The following is a 20,808-nucleotide window of genomic DNA, read 5'->3' as shown; positions in this document are numbered from 1 at the left end:
CGACATTGGCGGGGGAACACATTTGCTGACTTTGCCGGTTGTCTTTATGTGGTTCGAAATTTCCCACATTTTTCAATCCCCGGTTGCAGTTTTGTAATTGAGTAACCAATGGTATGCAGTGCGCTGAAATGGCGATTCGTTATTTGTGACTGGTAAATCTAACCAATATGTGCGGTTTTAAGCTTGGTGGGAGGTTTAAATGATACCTTCGAAAGTTGTCAAGGATTAATGGTGGGATGAAAAATGTTACTGGTTGTATTGAAAAAAGAGCCACAGAAATTTGCCACATTAATTGAGAAATGCATTTCTGTTTGAAATCTGTCTCAACTTGTAATCTAGATGATTTATTCCTAATATCCTACAATTGTATCCCTCCAACGCCACAGTCTCCCCCCAGTCAACCTAGTTCCCTCAAACTCAATGGCAATAGTTTGCAACTTGATGGCAATCAAAGTCGGTACCTGTCGGTATCTATCGCCGGAGGGAACAAGGCAATTGCATTTGCTGCTGCTGATAAGAAAACCGCTTTCGCTTCTTGATCCACCTTCGAGCGATGGAAGAAATGGGGGGCGGTGGTGGTGAAGAGGCGTTCAAGACACATGTTCTATCACTATCGGGCGGGAAACCACTCTTCGTTCGAGGAGCGGACGTAATGAAGGTACGCGAATCGGAATCATTCCAGTCGAGAGTCTTCCGCCGTACGGAACTAATTGAATTGCTGTGCTTGCGTACTGCGTACCGAGAGTTTGCCCTCGGCAATTACCACTCCAAACGCTTGAACCAATCTAGGTGAACAAAGTGGAACAAATTTGTTGGAAAAATATTTGCATCGCAGTTCGCGGAAAAAGGAACAACCCAGCTGGCCCGGGGGAAATGTGAAGAAAGCAGTGTTAGAGTGAATCCTGGAGGAATAAAGTTGCACGCAGCAGAAGGCGATCTGATTGCATTCAATTTAACTAGTGTTGGAAAAGCTCAAAAAGTCAAGTGGTCGAGTGAAGGAAGACAGGGAACAACTTACACAATGAAGACCAACGGCAACAGTATGCATTACTTCACCGAGTCTTCCGACGATGATGATGAGGAAACTCTGATGATTAAAAAGTGAGTAATTTATTAAGTGGAACAACTAGCCAATTTAGCTGACTCAAATTTATTTTCAACGTACTGATAAAAGCTCAACTCCAATTGTAGTTTACTTCTTTCATAAAATTTAGTGTAAAAATCTAGAAGCATTTCACATTCAACCAAAGTGCCACATCAAACAAAGTGCGGTCATCAAATCATCACCATCAACCGAGGGACATTTCCCTGGCCACTCTAATTCAATCCCGCACCCGATCAAACACATACGCTTCACAGCAGCAGCAGCAGCTGTTGATTGTGGTCTTTATTATTCATGATCAAAGTGTTGCGTCCGATTTACATCCCAATTGTCGCCGAACATTGGCCGGGACAATTTACGTGAGTGCGAGACACGCAGCTGAGAATCCCCAATTGGTTTCCCAGCCTGATGGGTGATTATTCAATCAATTACATCCCATCGGCCGAGCACGCAGTTGAATTGCTAGCCGAAACAGTGTTTGCGGGTTGATTTTGGTACAGGGAACGCACGGAAGTTGGACGCAATCAATTGCTTCCCCGAGCATACGGTAACAACTTGGGAATAACTTTTTTTGATAATTGAAAATACTAGGCCAATAATATTTTATGTTATTCATAACAAGGTTTGTTATTCGTCGTTATGTTTTTTTGTTATAGGATTGTTATTATAATAACAGACTAAAAACGTTTTTGTATTCTTCGGACAAATGTCTGTTTTTATTTTTTTTTATTTTAACAACTAATCCGATCATCCCAATAACAGTTTGATTTTTTCTTCCATAACAAAAAATGTTTTTCCCAAGTTGTTTTTGCTTTCAATCAATATCAGACCAATAACAAATTTTGTTATGATAACATACACTGTTATTGAACCCTTATGCAAAAATGGTTTTTAAAAGACGAATCCATAACACTTTCTGTTATTTTAACAGTATTTTGTTATAACTGTCTGCCCGGGTTATTTTACTCAGTCAATCTATCCCAGCATTACTAACTGTGACCAGTGAGAGGTTTGCATGAATTACACGCTAGGATTTAATCCATGGATTGGACCACAATTCGATGGAATTGGTACCACACAATAGACAACGTCCTGACCCAGTTGTCGTGTTTTGAATGTTAAATTTCGTTTTACCGGTATGGTGGTTCAGGAATTGTTGTTTGTGGGGGTCGGCCGTTGAAATTATAAGCGGAATTTAGCTAATTGCAAATTCAGAGAATAGACTGTCAAACAAGGTTCGTTAATATTTGTGGGCTTCTCAATTCTTATAACCGGGAACCTAGATTATCAATTTTGAATGATTTTCTTCGAATCGGGTTCCATAGCTTTTTTTTAACAAACAACAGTTTTCAAAAAATGTTCATGAGAAACAGTCAAACATCAATATTTTTTACTATTCGTTTATTCATTCGAATAACTCAAATTTTGAGAGAATTTTCATTCCATTTCCAAACATAAAATATAAGGCAAGTCCAAAACTGCAAAAAAAAATTATTATAGCTGATGTTTTTAAATGTGCACTTGTTGCTGATTAGCAGTTCTCCAGGATTTCGGTCATTCGATTTTTTTGTAGTTTTTAATCCGACTGAAACTTTTTTGGTGCCTTCGGTATGCCCAAAGAAGCCATTTTGCATCATTAGTTTGTCCATAAAATTTTCCATACAAATTTGGCAACTGGCCATACAAAAATGATATGTGAAAATTCAAAAATCTGTATCTTTTGAAGGAATTTTTTGATCGATTTGGTGTCTTCGGCAAAGTTGTAGGTATGGATACAGACTACACTGAAAAAAAATGATACACTGTAAAAAAAATTTGGTGATTTTTTTATTTAACTTTTTATCTCTAAAACTTGATTTGCAAAAAAAAAACTATTTTTATTTTTTTTTATTTTTTGATATGTTTTAGAGGACATAAAATGCCAACATTTCAGAAATTTCCAGGTTGTGCAAAAAATTTTTGAGCGAGTTATGAATTTTTGAATCAATACTGATTTTTTCAAAAAATCGAAATATTGGTTGCAAAAAATTTTCAACTTCATTTTTCGATGTAAAATCAAATTTGCAATCAAAAAGTATTCTAGTAAAATTTTGATAAAGTGCACCGTTTTCAAGTTAAATTCATATTTAGGTGACTTTTTTCAAAATAGTCGCAGTTTTTTATTTTTTTAAATTAGTGCACATGTTTGCCCACTTTTGGAAAAAATATTTTTGAAAAGCTGAGAAAATTTTCTATATTTTGCTTCTTGGGACTTTGTTGATACGACCTTTAGGCTTCATCCATAAAGTACGTCACGCTAAAATCAGCCAAAATTTACCCCCCCCCTCCCCCCTTTGTCACGCTTTTCCTATACTTATAACACGCAATGTCACACTTGCACAGACCCCCTCCCCCTAGAGCGTGACATACTTTATGGATGACGCCTTAGTTGCTGAGATATTGAAATGCAAAGGTTTAAAAACAGGAAAATTGATGTTTTCTAATACTCACCCAAACAGCCCACCGTTTTTAATTGTCGATATCTCAGCAAGTAATGGTCCGATTTTCAATGTTAATATATGAAACATTTTTTCGAAAACAATATTTTCAAAAAATTTAAACCATGAGTAACATTTTAAAAGGGTGTAATATTGAATGTTTGGCCCTTTTGAAATGTTAGTCTTGATTTGAAAATTTTGAAAATATTGTTTTCGAAAAGATCAGAAAATTTCACAAATGTTTCATATTTTAACATTGAAAATCGGACTATTAGTTGCTGAGATATCGACATTGGAAAATGGTGGGTTGTTTGGGTGAGACTTAGAAAACATCAATTTTCCTGTTTTTAAACCTTTGCATTGCAATTTCTCAGTAACTAAAGGTCAACAAAGTCCCAAGAAGCAAAATATAGAGAATTTTCTCAGCTTTACAAAAATATTTTTTTCAAAAGTTTGCAAACATGTGCACTAATTTCAAAAAAATGGAAAACTGCGACTATTTTCAAAAAAGTCACCTATATTTCGATTTTTTGAAAAAATCATTATTTATTAAAAAATTCATAACTCGGTCAAAGATTTTTTGCACAACCTGGAAATTTCTGAAAAGTTGGCATTTGATGTCCTCTAAAACATATCAAAAAATAAAAAAAAATTAAAAATAGTGTTTTTTTGCAAATCAAGTTTTAGTGATAAAAAGTTAAATAAATAAATCACCAATTTTTTTTACAGTGTATCATTTTTTTTCAGTGTAGTCTGTATCCATACCTACAACTTTGCCGAATACACCAAATCGATCAAAAAATTCCTTTTAAAGATACAGATATTTGAATTTTCATGCATAATTTTTGTATGCACAGCTGCCAAATTTGTCTGGAAAATTTTATGGACAAACTAATGATGCAAAATGGCTTCTTTGGGCATACCGAAGGCACCAAAATAGTTTCAAACGGATTAAAGAATACAAAAATTAAAATTGAAGAAAAAAGACCGATTAAGTAAAGAATTGCTCTGATGATTTTACTCTAAATTTACTGTTTCTTTAAAAACTATGTTTTGAATGACTTTGACTTTAGTTTACAACTGACGATATTTTCGAAATTATACACGGAGAAAAAAGAGTTCCTAAAAACGTGAACAAGCGTTCATGAAAATGGGAACCACGAACAAAGTGTTCAAATTTCATGGTACGTTTTTCAAAATCGTACCATGGGATTTGAACACTTTGTTCGAGGTTCCCATTTTCATGAACGCTTGTTCACGATTTTGGGAACTCTTTTTTCTCCGTGTAGGTACGATTACAAAGTCAAAACTGAAAAAATCATAATACTTTAAATTTCGAGCAATCTTTTCTAATTTTGATCAAGTGGTATAACAAAATACTCAAGACAAGATTACAGTTATGCTTCTGCTACAAATTTCCTTGACATATAAAAGCTATGGAAAACGGCAGCAGGCTTGGCCGAATGGTTGGTAAAAAACACGCCGCTTTCGTGAGATTTTCTGATTTTTAACTTTAAAAGTCAAATTTGAAGGTGAGCCCACGATTTTTTCTCGCTCAAATTTTTTTGTGAAAATAGCCTAAGATGTTTCAAAAAGACTCACGAAAAATGCAGGATGGAGCAACTCACCTAAAAAAATACATAAATCATTTACTAAAACTGTTTTTTTTAAAGTGCTCTAAACCTCAAAATTAAAAAAAAACGAATACGGGAATCGATTCTCCAGACAATTTTACATAAAAGTCTCCATATTGACCATTGTCCTTAGTCCTTAGTATTTGATTTTTCAGTCTCGAAAATATTTTTACCGGAAAGCTCGTCCAATTTCCCATGAGATTTCCTTTGACCACATTTCAATTGGAAATATCGGCTTACATTTATAAGTTAATAAAATTGCTCATATTTGAAAACACGAGCTTTCCGATAAAAATATTTTCCAGACTGAAAAGTCTAGTCTGTTGTATAGAAATTGCCAAAAACCATAAAAAACTATTTTTTAACATTTTTATTTTTAAAATAGCTGTAACTTCCCAAGGGTTGGACTTACGACAAAGGTCAATATGTAGACTTTTATGTAAAATTGTCTGGAAAATCGACTCTCGTGTTCGGTTTTTGAAAATTTTGATGTTTAGAGCACTTTTGAAAAAACAGTTTCAGTAAATGATGTTTATATTTTTTTAGGTGAGTTGCTCCATCCTGCATTTTTTGTGAGTTATTTTGTGACATCTTAGGCTACTATCACAAAATACGAAATTTTAATATGGAAAATTTTGTTCTCAAAGAAGAAAATGACCCTTCAGGGTTGATGTGGATTCGAAAAGTACATTAAATTTCTCTTAGAATGACACGTTCCAAAAAATTTTAACGGTAAAGTAAGGGAAAATGGAAGAGTTTTTAAAACTTTTTTAGTGTTTTTCCGATGAAAAAAACGTTTTTTCGGAATTCAGAGTACGCCATGAAATCGGGCGTCCAATTTTACATAAAAGTCCCACTGAAATCAAACTTCTATCTCATCACCGCCCCTACACGGAGAAAAAAGAGTTCCCAAAATCGTGAACAAGAGTTCATGAAAATGGGAACCACGAACAAAGTGTTCAAATTTCATGGTACGTTTTTCAAAATCGTACCATGGGATTTGAACACTTTATTCGAGGTTCTCGTTTTCATGAACGCTTGTTCACGATTTTGGGAACTCTTTTTTCTCCGTGTAAGTCACGAGATATCTAAAAACGGACCTCGGATTCGTGCTCAGTTTCACGCATATCGAAGATCGGGGCAACTGCTGTATGAGTTGGCGGAGAATTACTTTGAATGTTATCTAAATAGACTTCATTCAATTACAGGTTTTTTTCCGATGAAAGTTCTAATTTTTGCTATTAATATTTACCTCCCTTTTTTGGAGTTCTATTTTATTACTTTATTACTTTAGATTAAAATGACTGAAGAAATTTAGCACTTGAAACTTTGTTTTTTTTTCCAACCTCCTCAGAGTCCACCAGGACAACAAACTGTGGGACTCCTTCCAGGACCCGCCGGTCCAGCAGACGTCCGGCTCGGCGGCCAGCCAGGAGTACCTGGTGGTGTTCATCAAGGGGCTGAAGGTGTTCACGTACGCGTTCGTGTTCCTCGTAACGCTGGCCGCGGCCTGCTTCTCCAAGATGTCCCTGCTGCTGATGACGTCCAACATCCGCGAGGGCACCAAGAACCGGTACTGTGACGCACGGCGTAAGTTGATCGGTTTTGGAAGATTGAGTTTGAGTTGTTTCAATGACATTAATTCGCAGAACCCGACAAGCAGTTTGAGGCGTTTATCCCGACGGAGCAACGGATTGCGTGGATGTGGGCGATAATTCTTTCTTTTGCAATACCGGAGATTGGGACGCTCATTCGAGCGGCCCGGATCTGCTTCTTCAAAAATATCCCACGACCTTCGTGGGGTCAGCTGGCAGTGGTGACGCTGATGGAGAGCTTCCACGTGGCCGGTCTTGCCATGCTGGTGTTCATTGTGTTCCCGAATCTGGACGCCGTCAAGGCCGCCATGTTGACCAACTGTGTTTGCCTGGTTCCGGGGATTTTGGGACTGCTGTCCCGTTCCGTAAACGAATCCAAACTTCCCTTCAAGTACACCATCGACGTGCTGGCCATCAGTGCTCAAATTACGGGGTTCGTAGTTTGGCCACTTCTAAGCAACCAGTTGGAACTGTGGTTCATCCCGGTGTCCGTGTTCCTGGTGTCCTGCCATTGGTGGGAGAACTACCTTTCTCTCAAGAGTTACTTCCGTAAGCGACAATTAATTACACCAATTTACAATCACCAACTTCCAAATTTTTCAGGACCATTTGCCACCCTCGCCAACATCAAGGAAAAGCTGACCGAGTCCCGCTACTACACGTACCTCTTCATGGCCCCGTACAAAATTGTCTTCTTCCTGAGTGCTGCGATTTTCGTGTCCGGCCAGTCGGTCACAAACTTTTTCGCCATGTTCGCCACCGGTTGGGGCAACCACACCATCGTGGTGCGCGAGGTAAGTGAGAAGAGGCGAATCCATTACAATCATAATTTATGTTCTTCTATTTGCTTGTGGATTGTGTGCTGGGAAACGTGATTATATTGTGGCTGGTGGGATTTGCGTTGCCTAGATGCAGGTCGCTAGGATTTCAAATTTTTTTTTGCCGGGCGTTTTTTTTATTTACCCCAGAATTAGATCGGGTCACGCCCTTTCGTGGGTGAAGGACAAATGTAATACTGAACGTATCTTTCGCTTTCAAATCCCACCGTGGTAAACTACGATTTGTTATATTTTAATTGTAATTTTACTAGTCTATGATTCCCTGTTAGTCAGACTTTTATCAGGGCAAGGAGGTTACAAAAGAAAAGTAAATTAGGACAAATTTTATATTTTACCGTCCTTTACATGGGTGTAAAGCAGGCCTGCCCAACGTCCGGCCCGCGGGCCGCATCCGACCCGTGAAGCCATTTCATCCGGCCCGCGACGGCTTTTCAAAATAGTTTTATGACCGGCCCGTAAGGCTGTTCATGAAATATTAAATAAATAAATTGATTGTCTGAATTAAAAAATAGCTTCAGATCAATTTTTAACACATCATAATAATATTCTTCATGCTTGAATTGAATTCTTATATTTTCTAAATGGAAATGGTGCCAGAAAACAAAATTTTCCATTTCGTAAAACTGTAAAATCTATGAAAAAACTTAGATTGTTGTCTAAAAATGTACAAAAAGACACTAAATTTAAATTTCTTTCAGTTTTAACTTATTTACTTCAAAATGAAGTTGTTTTTCTATTTTCCTAAATAAATAAGTCGTGCTTGCCATTTCAATAGGGCACATAATTTTTTTGACCAAGAGTGTGTCCCTTTCACACCTTATGTAAACTGTCATTTAAGTAAAAGGGATACACTATTGTTTACAAAAGTGATGTACCCTTTTTAAATGTTAGGCTCCAAGTAAGCAAAAACTTATGTGTTTTTCCACAACAACATTTCAATAAAAAAGTTTTTATTCATACTGAAAAAAGATCGTTGCAATTATTTAAAACTTAAAAAAAATGTCTCAAAATAAATAATCAAATCAGGGAGCGAAAAATATATTTTTTCATAGACTTTAAATTTCTAAGAATAACGAATTGAAAATTATTTAATACATATTTTTTACACTTTTTAAATTTGGTGTGTGTTTAAAATCGTTTTGAAATATTTGAATTTGAATAAAGGTACACAACAACAACCCAAAAAGTTTATTTGTAAAGGATATTCGAATGCAAATTTCGTTTGAATAGATTTTATCATGTCTCATTGATTCTTCATATTGTAGTGTTGAGAAAATTGAAGTTAAAAAAATTGCAACGACCATTGAAATTGGAATGTTTTTTGTTAAAAGGTATATCAAGGTATTTAATTGCAATCGTCAAAAACAATAACCATGCAATTTTAAACAAACAAAAATTTAAATAAGTCAAATAAACACATTTTTAAAAGTTATCTTTCTTTTCCATTCTTAAAATTAAGATTTATGAATCTTATTTGCAACACAAGTTTTTTTTATTTATATACTTTAAAAGAACCCAATCATAAATACAATTTGAATAAATCTGTTTACTTTTTCAACTTTTATCAAATATTAGGCCCGCCACTGCTTTAGAAAAATCAGATCTGGCCCGCAGGGCCAAAAGGTTGGGTACCCCTGTTGTAGGTAGTAATCAGAATCAAAACATGCTGCTGATAATAGAACACTTTTACTCAATTATTTTTATTTCGTTATATTTCCTTTATTAAATTATTTTTTCTGGAAAAACCAAAGCAATCACTCAAATTTTATATTTTTTTTTTCATTATATAAAATGATTGGAAATTTCCCAAAGTTATCGATAATAATGGAAATTATTAAGTTTGTACATTTTATATCAAATTTGATAAACTGAAAATGCCTATTATAATAAATTTGGAGATTTATTTGAATCATGTTTCAAAAACACGCAACTTTCTTTACAAGTACTTTGAATACTTCAAAACCATGGTCAGTATGATCCCATACCATTCCGTACTTAATTTGTACTCTTCATTTTGCGGAAAAATCTCAAACCTGTCAAAGTCACCCCGGCTATAAAATTCACCCCAGTTTACGGTACTCAAAATTTGATATTTTGCAGTGTTGGTATCAAATGGTCGGAAGTATCTCATAAATTTTGAATGCTTTAGCCTTTTATGGAAAATACTCAAAATTTTCAATTAAAAAATCAAAATCAATTAAATTTTTTAAATATATTTTGACGTCTTTTTCCGATTTGTGGTTCAAAAATTCAAAAAAAAAAAATACATAAAAATGATTCAATCAAACATCAACCTTTAAAAATAATTTTGAATAGATTCAAATCAATAATACTACACAATATATTTAAGAACATTTTTCAAAGGGTGGTTTTAACACAATTTAAAAAATTGAAATAAAAATTTAAATTTTGCATTTAAAATGAAAATAAGTTTTTTTCAACTTATTTATTGTATGATTACTTGATTGTTTTTTCAATATTTTTTTTTGCATTTTTATTTAACATTTAATAGCAGGTTTATTTTTTTGTTTCCAGCATTTTGGGATATTTATTTTAAAAAATCATCTCTTTCATTAAGGTTCAAAATATGTTCCAGATAAATTTTGGGAGAAAACATCTTTCAACGTGCAATTTAACATAAAAAGCCAGAATTTAAAAAAAAAAAAGAGGCAAAAAATAATCATGCTATGGATTCAACATTTGAATAAATCAAAAAGTATTTTTGAATGCATTTTACTTTATTCGAGTTGTTTTTCTATCATTAATTATCAAATTATTGAAGCGTTGTCGATATGTCTTCACTTAAAATATTTAATTTGTTATTGTACATTGGAATTTCACAAAAAATCAAAATATTTTTAAAGAGCTCAAACATCCTCAATATGATTAGCAACGCAGGAAAATGAGTTTCAAATTGTTTTCAGTGGAATAGACTTCCATTTTTATTAAAATTTGAATTATGTATTGTTTTTATTAATGTAGATCCTTACATTTAAGTGTCTTTTATCAACAATTTATGTTCATACCAAAATATGATGATGATTCAAAAAATGCCCATTTAAGCTTGTGTAACGCAATTGAGCTTATAGAACCGCCTGAAATTTAATGCCACTTGTGAACCCCTTATCAATAAAGCGAATCCATTGAAATGTGGAGCATTCGTAATTTGATTAATTAGTTGAGCCAAATTGAATCTCACCAACCTGGGCAAATTTGTTCACCCGGTGGCTTCATCAACCCCGGTAAATTTACAATTGACAATAATTACAATAATTACTCACCATTAAAATGATAAATTAAATCGGCAAAATCAACACAGCATCATCGGTTCATTAAAATAATCGAACCTTAAACGGCCTAATGAATGTATGTCATGTTTATTTTCCTCCCGTCGCTGGCCAAATACAATTAATTTTACTGCAATAATTACGCACGCCGCGTGTGAATGTCATCATTCCAGATGGAGGCAATCCTGAGCGAAAAATTCCCGGACCTAACCTCAATCACGTCGGACCTGGAGGTGCTGCACATCTTCCCGACGCCGAACGCCGTCCTCTGGGTGGCGCTGGTCCACGTGCTGTGCTCGCATCTGTGCTACATCTTCAGCAAGTTTTCGTGCAAAATCCACATCCAGAGCTTCTCGATGGCGTTCCCGATCAACCTGACGGTGCCGGTCACGGTCACGCTGCTGCTGGTGTTCTGCGGGTTGCGCGAAGCGGACGTGTGCGTGTTCAACGGCTTTCTGCCGGACTATCTGTTCTTCCGGATGCCGCCGATTTACTACCTGTTCGATTACGTGGTGAACGAGTTCTCCTGGCTGTGGCTGTTGTGGCTGCTGTCGCAGACCTGGATCACGCGCCACTTGTGGATGCCCAAGAGTGATCGGAATGCGTCCACGGAGAAGCTGTTTGTGACGCCGATGTATAACTGTTTGCTGGTGGACCAGAGCGTGGCCATGAACCGGCGGCGCGAGGATCAGGAGGACTTTGTCAAGAAGATTGTGAGTTTAGTTGGTACCGATAGGCCGTGCTGGATACGGGAATATTTGTTATGACTTTGACTCTGACTGCAATTATAACTTAATAAAACGACTCTGACTCCGACTACAACAACAACTTCCATGCAAAGTTGTTGAACATTAACCGACTCTGAGTTCTCAGGATTTCGATGCTTATGTGCTCTCTTGCTCTAACTAGAAAGGAATCCCAGCTAGCTAAGTACAAGACAGTAACTAAAAATCTGACAACTGTCACCTTAAACTTGAACGATCGTTGAATGCTGACTGAGCGCGCTTGTCCTGGTCGTCATTACGAAGAGACCGTCAGTGAACGCACACGAAGTTGAAACGAACGAATGCCTAGTGCGACATTCAAGCAGCCTCGCGACCCGAAGCTGAATGCTCTTTCTTTTTCTCTCTTCCTTGTTTGTGCGGTGCTGCGTGGTGACAGCAATCATTTGATTGAAGTGTTGGGGATGGTGCACGGAATTTGAATAGAATTCAAAGGAACGAGCCGAGACAAATGCCAAAGAAAAATGTCAAAGTTAGGTTGACGAAGTGATGGCCTATCTACAATCACTTAACTTAGAAAATTTCACTTAGCTTAGGAGTTTGAATCAATGGAAATGAATCTGATCTTCTACAATGAAAAGGAATAAAATTAGAAACTTGACGTATGGTTTGGAAAATTTCAAAATCTACGGTAAGTTGACGTTTCCATATCAAAGATAAACAAACAACTGCATAGCAACGTATATCAGCCCAGCAAATTGATTGTGGATGACGGCCGTAAATTGTGTACATTTTCTAAGTTTTACTTTACTTAACTATTCTAAGCTAAGTGATTATAGATAGGCCATGAAGCTCATTAGCCTTGGACAGTATTGTTGAAATGTTTTTGACTTACCGCGGAAGATTTTCTTGAAATATTTCGTTAGCGTCGAACTGTCAAAAATTGATCGCGGTGAATACTTTTCAACCACTGTTTTTTTGTGTGAACAATATGGTAGGATGATTTTTGACAGTTCTAACGTCATAATTCGAAATCCGGACACTTAGTAGTACATCATTTTTGTTATAACTGGCAAAAAATCATGTCATAAGTTGGACATTTAGAAATATCATCAGGATATAGTATAAACAGTCAATTTTAAGACAATGCATGCAAAATATGACTTTTCTAACAAATTTTCAATAGAATTTTACATTTAAAATGGCTTGTTGTCCTTAGAATCCCAGACACTGCTAAAATCTGATTCGAAATCCGGACACATTTGCTTCGAATTCCGGACACTCGATTTGCTCATGAATCGCACAAATTTTGACTGGAATGTTAGTGAATTCTTTAGGTCTCAATATAACAATTTGCTAGAATTTAAGGAAATCAGAACCATAAATTTCTGATTATGAATGCCTATGAAATATTTCATTGAAACGTTTCACATTTTTGGTAAACTTATAATTTTACTTTATTTAATTGATTTGTCTTTAACTACATTGAAAAACTTTGAATGAAAGTTGATGTAAGCGTTCATCAAATAACACAGTTTTGACCTAGGTTTTGACATTCATAATGCGAACTTATATCCAAATAATTGATAAAACAAGATGAGATGTCCGGGTTTCGAAGCATCCGGGAATTCGAATCATGACGTTATGAGTTGAGCAGTTCTCTAGGATTTCGGTCATTCGATTTTTTTTGTATTTTTTAACCCGACTGAAACTTTTTTGGTGCCTTCGGTATGCCCAAAGAAGCCATTTTGCATCATTAGTTTGTCCATATAATTTTCCATACAAATTTCGCAGCTGTCTATATAAAAATGATGTATGAAAATTCAAAAATCTGTATCTCTTGAAGGAATTTTTTGATCGATTTGGTGTCTTCGGCAAAGTTGTAGGTATGGATACGGACTACACTGGAAAAAAATGATACACGGTTAAAAAAAATTGTTGATTTTTTTATTGCAAAAAAAACACTTTTTTTATTATTTTTGATATGTTTTAGAGGACATAAAATGCCAACTTTTCAGAAATATCCAGATTGTGCAAAAAATCATTGACCGAGTTATGAATTTTTTAATCAATACTTATTTTAAAAAAAAATCGAAATATTGATAAAACAAGATTATGTGTCCGGGTTTCGAAGCGTTCGGGAATTCGAATCATAACGTTATGAGTTTAAGATTGTTGACCCCAACTTCATCTCTCTAAAATTACTCGCGACTCTGACTTCGACTCCAACAAAAACTGTCATACAATGTTGTTGAAAATTATCTAGCTTCGACCCTAGCTCTGATTTGTCGACTTCGACTAAAAAGTTCCGACTTCACCGACCACGACATCGGCTCCGCATCAGACTCCCACTCGACACTTAGTTGTAATGCCGTTACTTTGTGCAGGACATGGTCAAGGCGAAGGACACCGAGCGCGGCAACGAGATCGACGCGCGGGCCAACGAGCGGAAGAACGACGCGATCAAGCCGTACGACCGCATCCCGCAGATCTTCATCTGCGCCACCATGTGGCACGAGAACAAGGAGGAGCTGATGGAGTTCCTCAAGTCGATCATCCGGCTGGACGAGGACCAGTGCGCGCGGCGCATGGCCATGAAGCACATCCAGGCGTCCAAGGAGGACATCGATCCGGACTATTACGATTTGGAGAGTTGGTTGAAGATCTTCTGAATGATATTTGTAGATAATGCAAACTTATTGTTATTCCAGCGCACATCTTCTTCGACGACGCCTTCGTGAATGACAAGTCAAAGTGTGAGAGTGCGAGCGATTCGCCGCTCAACTCGTACGTCAAGATTCTAATCAACAACATCGAGGAAGCGGCACTGGAGGTTTACAAAACCAAGATGCGAATCTATCCGCCGACCAAGATCGTCACCCCGTACGGAGGTCGGCTGATCTGGACGCTGCCGGGTCGTACGAAGATGATCGCGCACCTGAAGGACAAAAACAAGATTCGGCACAAGAAGCGTTGGTCCCAGGTGATGTACATGTACTACCTGCTGGGCTACCGGATCATGCAGCTGAACACGTCGCCGGAGCGGAAGATGGTGATCGCGCAGAACACGTACCTGTTGGCGCTCGATGGAGATATTGATTTTCAGCCGAAGGCGGTGTCTCTGCTGGTGGATCGGATGAAGGTTGATCCGGACTTGGGAGCGGCGTGTGGTCGGATTCACCCGGTTGGGACCGGGCCGATGGTGTGGTATCAGATCTTCGAGTACGCGATCGGTCATTGGCTGCAGAAGGCTACGGAGCACGTGATTGGCTGCGTGCTCTGCTCACCGGGTTGTTTTTCGTTGTTCCGGGGTCGTGCGCTGATGGAGAACTCGGTTATGAAAAAGTACACGACCAAGTCGGATCAGGCGCGGCATTACGTGCAGTACGATCAGGGTGAGGATCGTTGGCTGTGCACGTTGCTGTTGAAGCAGAAGTTCCGGGTGGAGTATTCGGCTGCTTCGGATGCGTACACTCATGCGCCGGAAGGGTTCAACGAGTTCTACAACCAGCGGCGACGCTGGGTTCCATCGACAATCGCGAACATTTTCGATCTTCTTGGGGACGCCAAGCGGGTTGTGAAGACCAACAACAGCATCTCGATGCCGTACATCGTCTACCAGTGTATGTTGATGTTTGGAACGATTCTTGGTCCGGGCACGATCTTCCTCATGATGGTCGGAGCTTTGGTAGCTGTGTTTCGTATTGATATCTGGACGTCTTTTCTGTGGAATGGAGTCCCGCTGGCTGGGTTCATGGCCATTTGCTACTGGATGAAGCAAAAGTACCAACTGATTGCAGCGTTCTTCATCTCGGCTGTATACTCACTGGTCATGATGGCCGTGCTGGTCGGTATTGTGATTCAGGTGATGGAGGACGGAATCCTAGCACCGTCTTCCGTGTTCTTCATGTCCGTGGCACTGCAAATCGTTGTAACAGGACTGTTGCATCCCCAAGAGCTGGAAGCGCTCCCCGCAGGTCTCGTGTACTACATAACCATCCCCTCGATGTACATGTTGCTGGTGATCTACTCGGTGTTCAACATGAACGACGTGTCCTGGGGAACACGTGAGAACCCAACAGAGGCTCCTAAAGCTGCGGCGGTTCCACAGGCACCACAAGGTCGCATGAACAAACTCCTGGGCTATCTACGCTCGGGAGACCAAGAAGACGAAGGATCCATCAATTTCTCCGTCGCTGGACTGTTCAGCTGTCTGTTCTGTACCCACCCAAAGTCAAGCGCCGAGAAGGAACAGATTGTCCAAGTCGCAGCCTCACTGGCAGATATCAACTCCAAGATGAAAGATCTGGAACTGTAAGTACAATTGCGTCCATCTGTTTCCAGCAACTTCATTAATACCAATTTAACCGAACCCTCGTACGTTGAATAATGCATCTTACGAATTCTGCCACTTCTCGGAAGGTTCCACATTTCACGTCGGAACAATCTTTACAGAACCATCCAATCGTTAAGCTCTGTGTGCTAGTACACAAGTACACAAGTTCCACCGAAGCGCACTTCCCCAAAGGTTGAAGACAGAAAGCAAGGAGGAAAAAAGGCACTTTTTGCCAACAATTTGTGCCACTCCAACGCCGCCACCAACAGCCAACAGCATTGTCCCTCACTCTGTCAACGAGGACGTCAGCGACGACGTCGGGGACAGGTCCAGGTCCGAAGTGCTCGACTTCATTCTCCGCTGTAAGACTCTGTCATTCCCAGTAGTCCTCCTGGGGCTGGCAAGAGAGACACATAAAATTGCAAAGCAGCTAAAGTACGGCATCCGTTTTGGTGGCCGCGCATTCGAGTGAGCTCCGGGAGCAGCAACAGAAAATAAGTTTCAATTAAATTAAAATACAATTTATGTTCCTTTCCACGAGTCCTGATCCCAGGGAGTGCGCGCACTCGACGAGCGCTGCCTTCTTTACGTTTATTTTTTTTTCGAGCAGCCAACAGACCCTCTTCCACGGGGGATGTCCCAGCAGCAGCAGAAAATGCAAACATCCCTCATTTCTGGCGCTGACATGCGAAGCTCGTTCAAATTGCACGCTTATTTTCACTCCCCCACCCGTCATCGTGAGGCTAAAGCAGCGGAAAATCCATCCAGCATCCCGTGGATGCTGAAGAGGGTGCACGACGTTTACAATTTACACATAATTTCAAGTAGTTTTCGAGCGTTCGACGCGCTACAATGAGGAGAAGTGAGTGCGGCAAAGTCAACGTGAGACTTTTAATCCTGGCTGGCAGTTGATGCAATTTGCAGGCAGCGGGAGATGATACGTGCTTCGCTTGAGTGGAGGGTGCCTTTCGAAGGCACTTCGGGAAGATGGAAAGTAATTATGCGAGAGCACTGCGAAAAGATTTCTGAAATACGAACATTTCACAGTGTAGTTGATGTAAACGATCCATTTTTATTGAAATTTGGCTAAAATTGTAAAAGTACTTTCCGGCATCCATTTGAGTGCTGAAAAGTTCAACTATTCAGAAATGGTATCGAAAATAATACTTTTCAGCATTTGTATTGAAAGTTGATACAGTTTCCAGCTCGGTTGACCTCGTTCCCTTTTTTGAAATGTTTCTCTCGAGAGTTCGAATATTCAAACTAAAGTATATTCATGATTCTTCCTGCAGTGTTCAATTTGCATACCTCATTCAGGATTGCACGAGTGTTTCAACCCTAAATAATCCTCCAGCCATACCAACCAGAAGAATTATACTGCGCTGTTGCATGCCAAGATATGTTACACAACCAGCGAACCGAATCACAATCATCAACGCTCGTTTTGCCTATCCATTACGGGTTTCTCCCCCCTTGCCCGGTCGGGTCGAGGGTAATCTAGACCCCCTTAGGCCAGATACAGTCCTGGCAATGTTCCGCCGTAGCCAAAGCGGATATTATCACGTACCCATCCATGATGGGGGCCATGGTTATTTTCACTTACCTAGTTTCTTCGTTTTTTTTCTGCCTTCTGCTCCTCACTCATGTTGTCTTACACTCTTTTTTTCCTCTCCGATGATTTCTGTACCATGCACCCAGGAAATTAACCGGCTCCGTCACCGTAATGAGATCCGCCGTCGACGACGAGGACTGCGATGAGCTGCGCTGCCTGGACGACCTGCACCAGGAAGCGGGCTCGCCGACGTCGGGAGTGTCCTCGCCGATCCAAACCGTCAAGACCTCCGAGCTGGAAGAGGTAATCTAATTCGTTCGTTTTTATCATCTTCTTCAGTGCACGGAAAGTAAATAAAAATAAATAAAAGAATAAAAAATTGTAAAAATTGTCAAAATTGTCAAAATTGTCAAAATTGTCAAAATTGTCAAAATTGTCAAAATTGTCAAAATTGTCAAAATTGTCAAAATTGTCAAAATTGTCAAAATTGTCAAAATTGACAAAATTGTCAAAATTGTCAAAATTGTCAAAATTGTCAAAATTGTCAAAATTGTCAAAATTGTCAAATTTTCAAAATTGTCAAAATTGTCAAAATTGTCAAAATTGTCAAAATTGTCAAAATTGTCAAAATTGTCAAAATTGTCAAAATTGTCAAAATTGTCAAAATTGTCAAAATTTTCAAAATTGTCAAAATTGTCAAAATTTTCAAAATTGTCAAAATTGTCAAAATTTTCAAAATTGTCAAAATTGTCAAAATTGTCAAAATTGTCAAAATTGTCAAAATTGTCAAAATTGTCAAAATTGTCAAAATTGTCAAAATTGTCAAAATTGTCAAAATTGTCAAAATTGTCAAAATTGTCAAAATTGTCAAAATTGTCAAAATTGTCAAAATTGTCAAAATTGTCAAAATTGTCAAAATTGTCAAAATTGTCAAAATTGTCAAAATTGTCAAAATTGTCAAAATTGTCAAAATTGTCAAAATTGTCAAAATTGTCAAAATTGTCAAAATTGTCAAAATTGTCAAAATTGTCAAAATTGTCAAAATTGTCAAAATTGTCAAAATTGTCAAAATTGTCAAAATTGTCAAAATTGTCAAAATTGTCAAAATTGTCAAAATTGTCAAAATTGTCAAAATTGTCAAAATTGTCAAAATTGTCAAAATTGTCAAAATTGTCAAAATTGTCAAAATTGTCAAAATTGTCAAAATTGTCAAAATTGTCAAAATTGTCAAAATTGTCAAAATTGTCAAAATTGTCAAAATTGTCAAAAATGACAAAAATGACAAAAATGACAAAAATGACAAAAATGACAAAAATGACAAAAATGACAAAAATGACAAAAATGACAAAAATGACAAAAATGACAAAAATGACAAAAATGACAAAAATGACAAAAATGACAAAAATGACAAAAATGACAAAAATGACAAAAATGACAAAAATGACAAAAATGACAAAAATGACAAAAATGACAAAAATGACAAAAATGACAAAAATGACAAAAATGACAAAAATGACAAAAATGACAGAAATGACAGAAATGACAAAAATGACAAAATTGACAAAAATGACAAAAATGACAAAAATGACAAAAATGACAAAAATGACAAAAATGACAAAATTACTTTCCGTGTTTGTGAGTAGGGAGGCAAGAAAGTATTTGCTTTCACTTATTTATAAGTAAATCTCATCAACGTCGCATCCGGATCAGCGACAACCTTAAACTGATTGTTTGGAAAGACCTTATAAAAGCTTTCTATTAAATGTAGCCCGAAAAGCAGATCAACTACCTGCCGGACTGGCTGTACGACGTGGACTTGCGCAACGGCGACACCGAGACCATCTCGGCGTCCGAGGAGCAGTTCTGGATCGAGCTGATCGAGCGGTACCTCAAGCCGCTGGATCTTACGGAGAGGCAGAAGAACGAAATGGCCAGCCAGCTGAAGAATCTGCGCGATTTGGCCGTGTTTGCGTTCGTGATGGCGAACGCGCTGTTCGTGCTGGTGGTGTTCCTGCTGCAGCTCAACAAGAAGGATCTGCACATACAGTGGTGGTTCAACGCGAAGAACACGATCAGCTTCGACGAGAGTACGGTGGAGATCATCGTGCGGAGGGAGTTTTTGGAGTTGGAGCCTATTGGGCTAGTGTTTGTGTTCTTCTTCGGGTTGATTCTGATCATCCAGTTCATAGCGATGATGATGCACAGGTTTGGGACGATTTCGCAAATTTTGGCCTCGACGCAGCTCAATTGGTACTGCTCGAAGAAAGCAAAGGACATGTCGTTGGACGCTGAACTTAGGGAGAATGCGGTGGAGATTGCGCGTAGACTGCAGCGACCTAAGCCGCAGTGGGACGAGGAAGACTTGGAGGACGAGCAGAAGGACATTGGGAGAAGGGATACGATCCGGCGGATTCTGTACCAGCACAAGAACAAGCAGGACTGGAGCAACCTGGAGGCCAACTTCAAGCGCAACTATTACAAGGACGGTGACCTGAACTTGGGAGGTCGATTAACTTTGAGCAGGAAAACCCTCAACGTTTTGGACACCCGTAGAAAATCAATGGCAGAGCAGAGGAAGATTCGAAAGTCCATCATCAGGGGTCAGAACCCTTACGACACGGCTGGAGACCTCTGGTATCAGGGTAATCCCGGTGAAGACTCCAACCCTCGGAAATCATCTTCTCCGCCTGGTTACAACGGAAACGGGGTTGGTCGGGGCAGGTCCTCGGCTGGCAATGGGTACAATCCTTCGCCGAAGAGGGAGAGTAGGGAGCGTGGCCGCACGAACTATGCCTACCAGATCGATGAGGAGTATGAAGACTACTCCGACGAGGATGTTGAGTTTGAGCAAGGTCCACCGATGGAGATGACGGAACGTCCAACGGAAAAGTCCAAGCGCAAAAGTCGTGTGGCGTTTGCATAATCTGTAATCCTCGTAAAAACAAACTAAATTTGTATTGATTTAGCTCAAAAAGTTCTTTTCCATCCGAATTCCCCAATGAAATAGTAGTTGATTGCCGGATAACGAGATTTAATCCTTCGCTGACTTGCTCCACTTCCGAGGTCAACACCAATCAAACCCCGGGCCTACGGGGCCCAAAGTCAACCCAGTCCTCCCGATATTGCACTCACTGTTGGCTCTTCATTATTGCACTGTTTGTCGGTTGCCTACGGCTGGTCCGGCGCACGCTGTTTGCCCAAACAATAGTGGCCAGTTAGTGTGCGGGGCGGACACGAGAGAACTTGGTTGCACCGGCCTCTGCA

General features: G+C 38.7%; 1 protein-coding gene across 1 annotated transcript; it reads left to right on the top strand.

Moving 5' to 3' along the window:
* Positions 1-675: 675 nt before the first annotated feature.
* LOC6047547 (chitin synthase chs-2) lies at positions 676-20,510 on the top strand. The gene is made up of 9 exons (XM_038263041.1): positions 676-1,101; positions 6,568-6,803; positions 6,863-7,357; positions 7,412-7,602; positions 11,108-11,647; positions 14,044-14,308; positions 14,368-15,970; positions 17,691-17,847; positions 19,313-20,510. Exons 1-9 carry the CDS (start codon positions 1,022-1,024, stop codon positions 20,465-20,467), a joined length of 4,722 nt encoding a protein of 1,573 aa, XP_038118969.1. The 5' UTR covers positions 676-1,021; the 3' UTR covers positions 20,468-20,510.
* The last annotated feature ends 298 nt before the right edge of the window (positions 20,511-20,808 follow it).

This window comes from Culex quinquefasciatus, chromosome 3, assembly GCF_015732765.1.
Source record: "Culex quinquefasciatus strain JHB chromosome 3, VPISU_Cqui_1.0_pri_paternal, whole genome shotgun sequence".
Lineage (NCBI taxonomy): Eukaryota > Metazoa > Arthropoda > Insecta > Diptera > Culicidae > Culex > Culex quinquefasciatus.
The sequence above is the reverse complement of the archived record's forward strand: the minus strand, read 5'-3'. Positions and strand labels throughout refer to the sequence as shown.

Excerpts from the sequence above, each read along its gene's own strand:
- LOC6047547 (XM_038263041.1), top strand. The coding sequence starts at position 1,022 with ATGAAGACCAACGGCAACAGTATGCATTACTTCACCGAGTCTTCCGAC. Across the intron at positions 7,358-7,411 it reads TTCTCTCAAGAGTTACTTCC|GACCATTTGCCACCCTCGCC; the intron begins GTAAGCGACAAT and ends CAAATTTTTCAG. Across the intron at positions 14,309-14,367 it reads GGACTATTACGATTTGGAGA|CGCACATCTTCTTCGACGAC; the intron begins GTTGGTTGAAGA and ends TTGTTATTCCAG.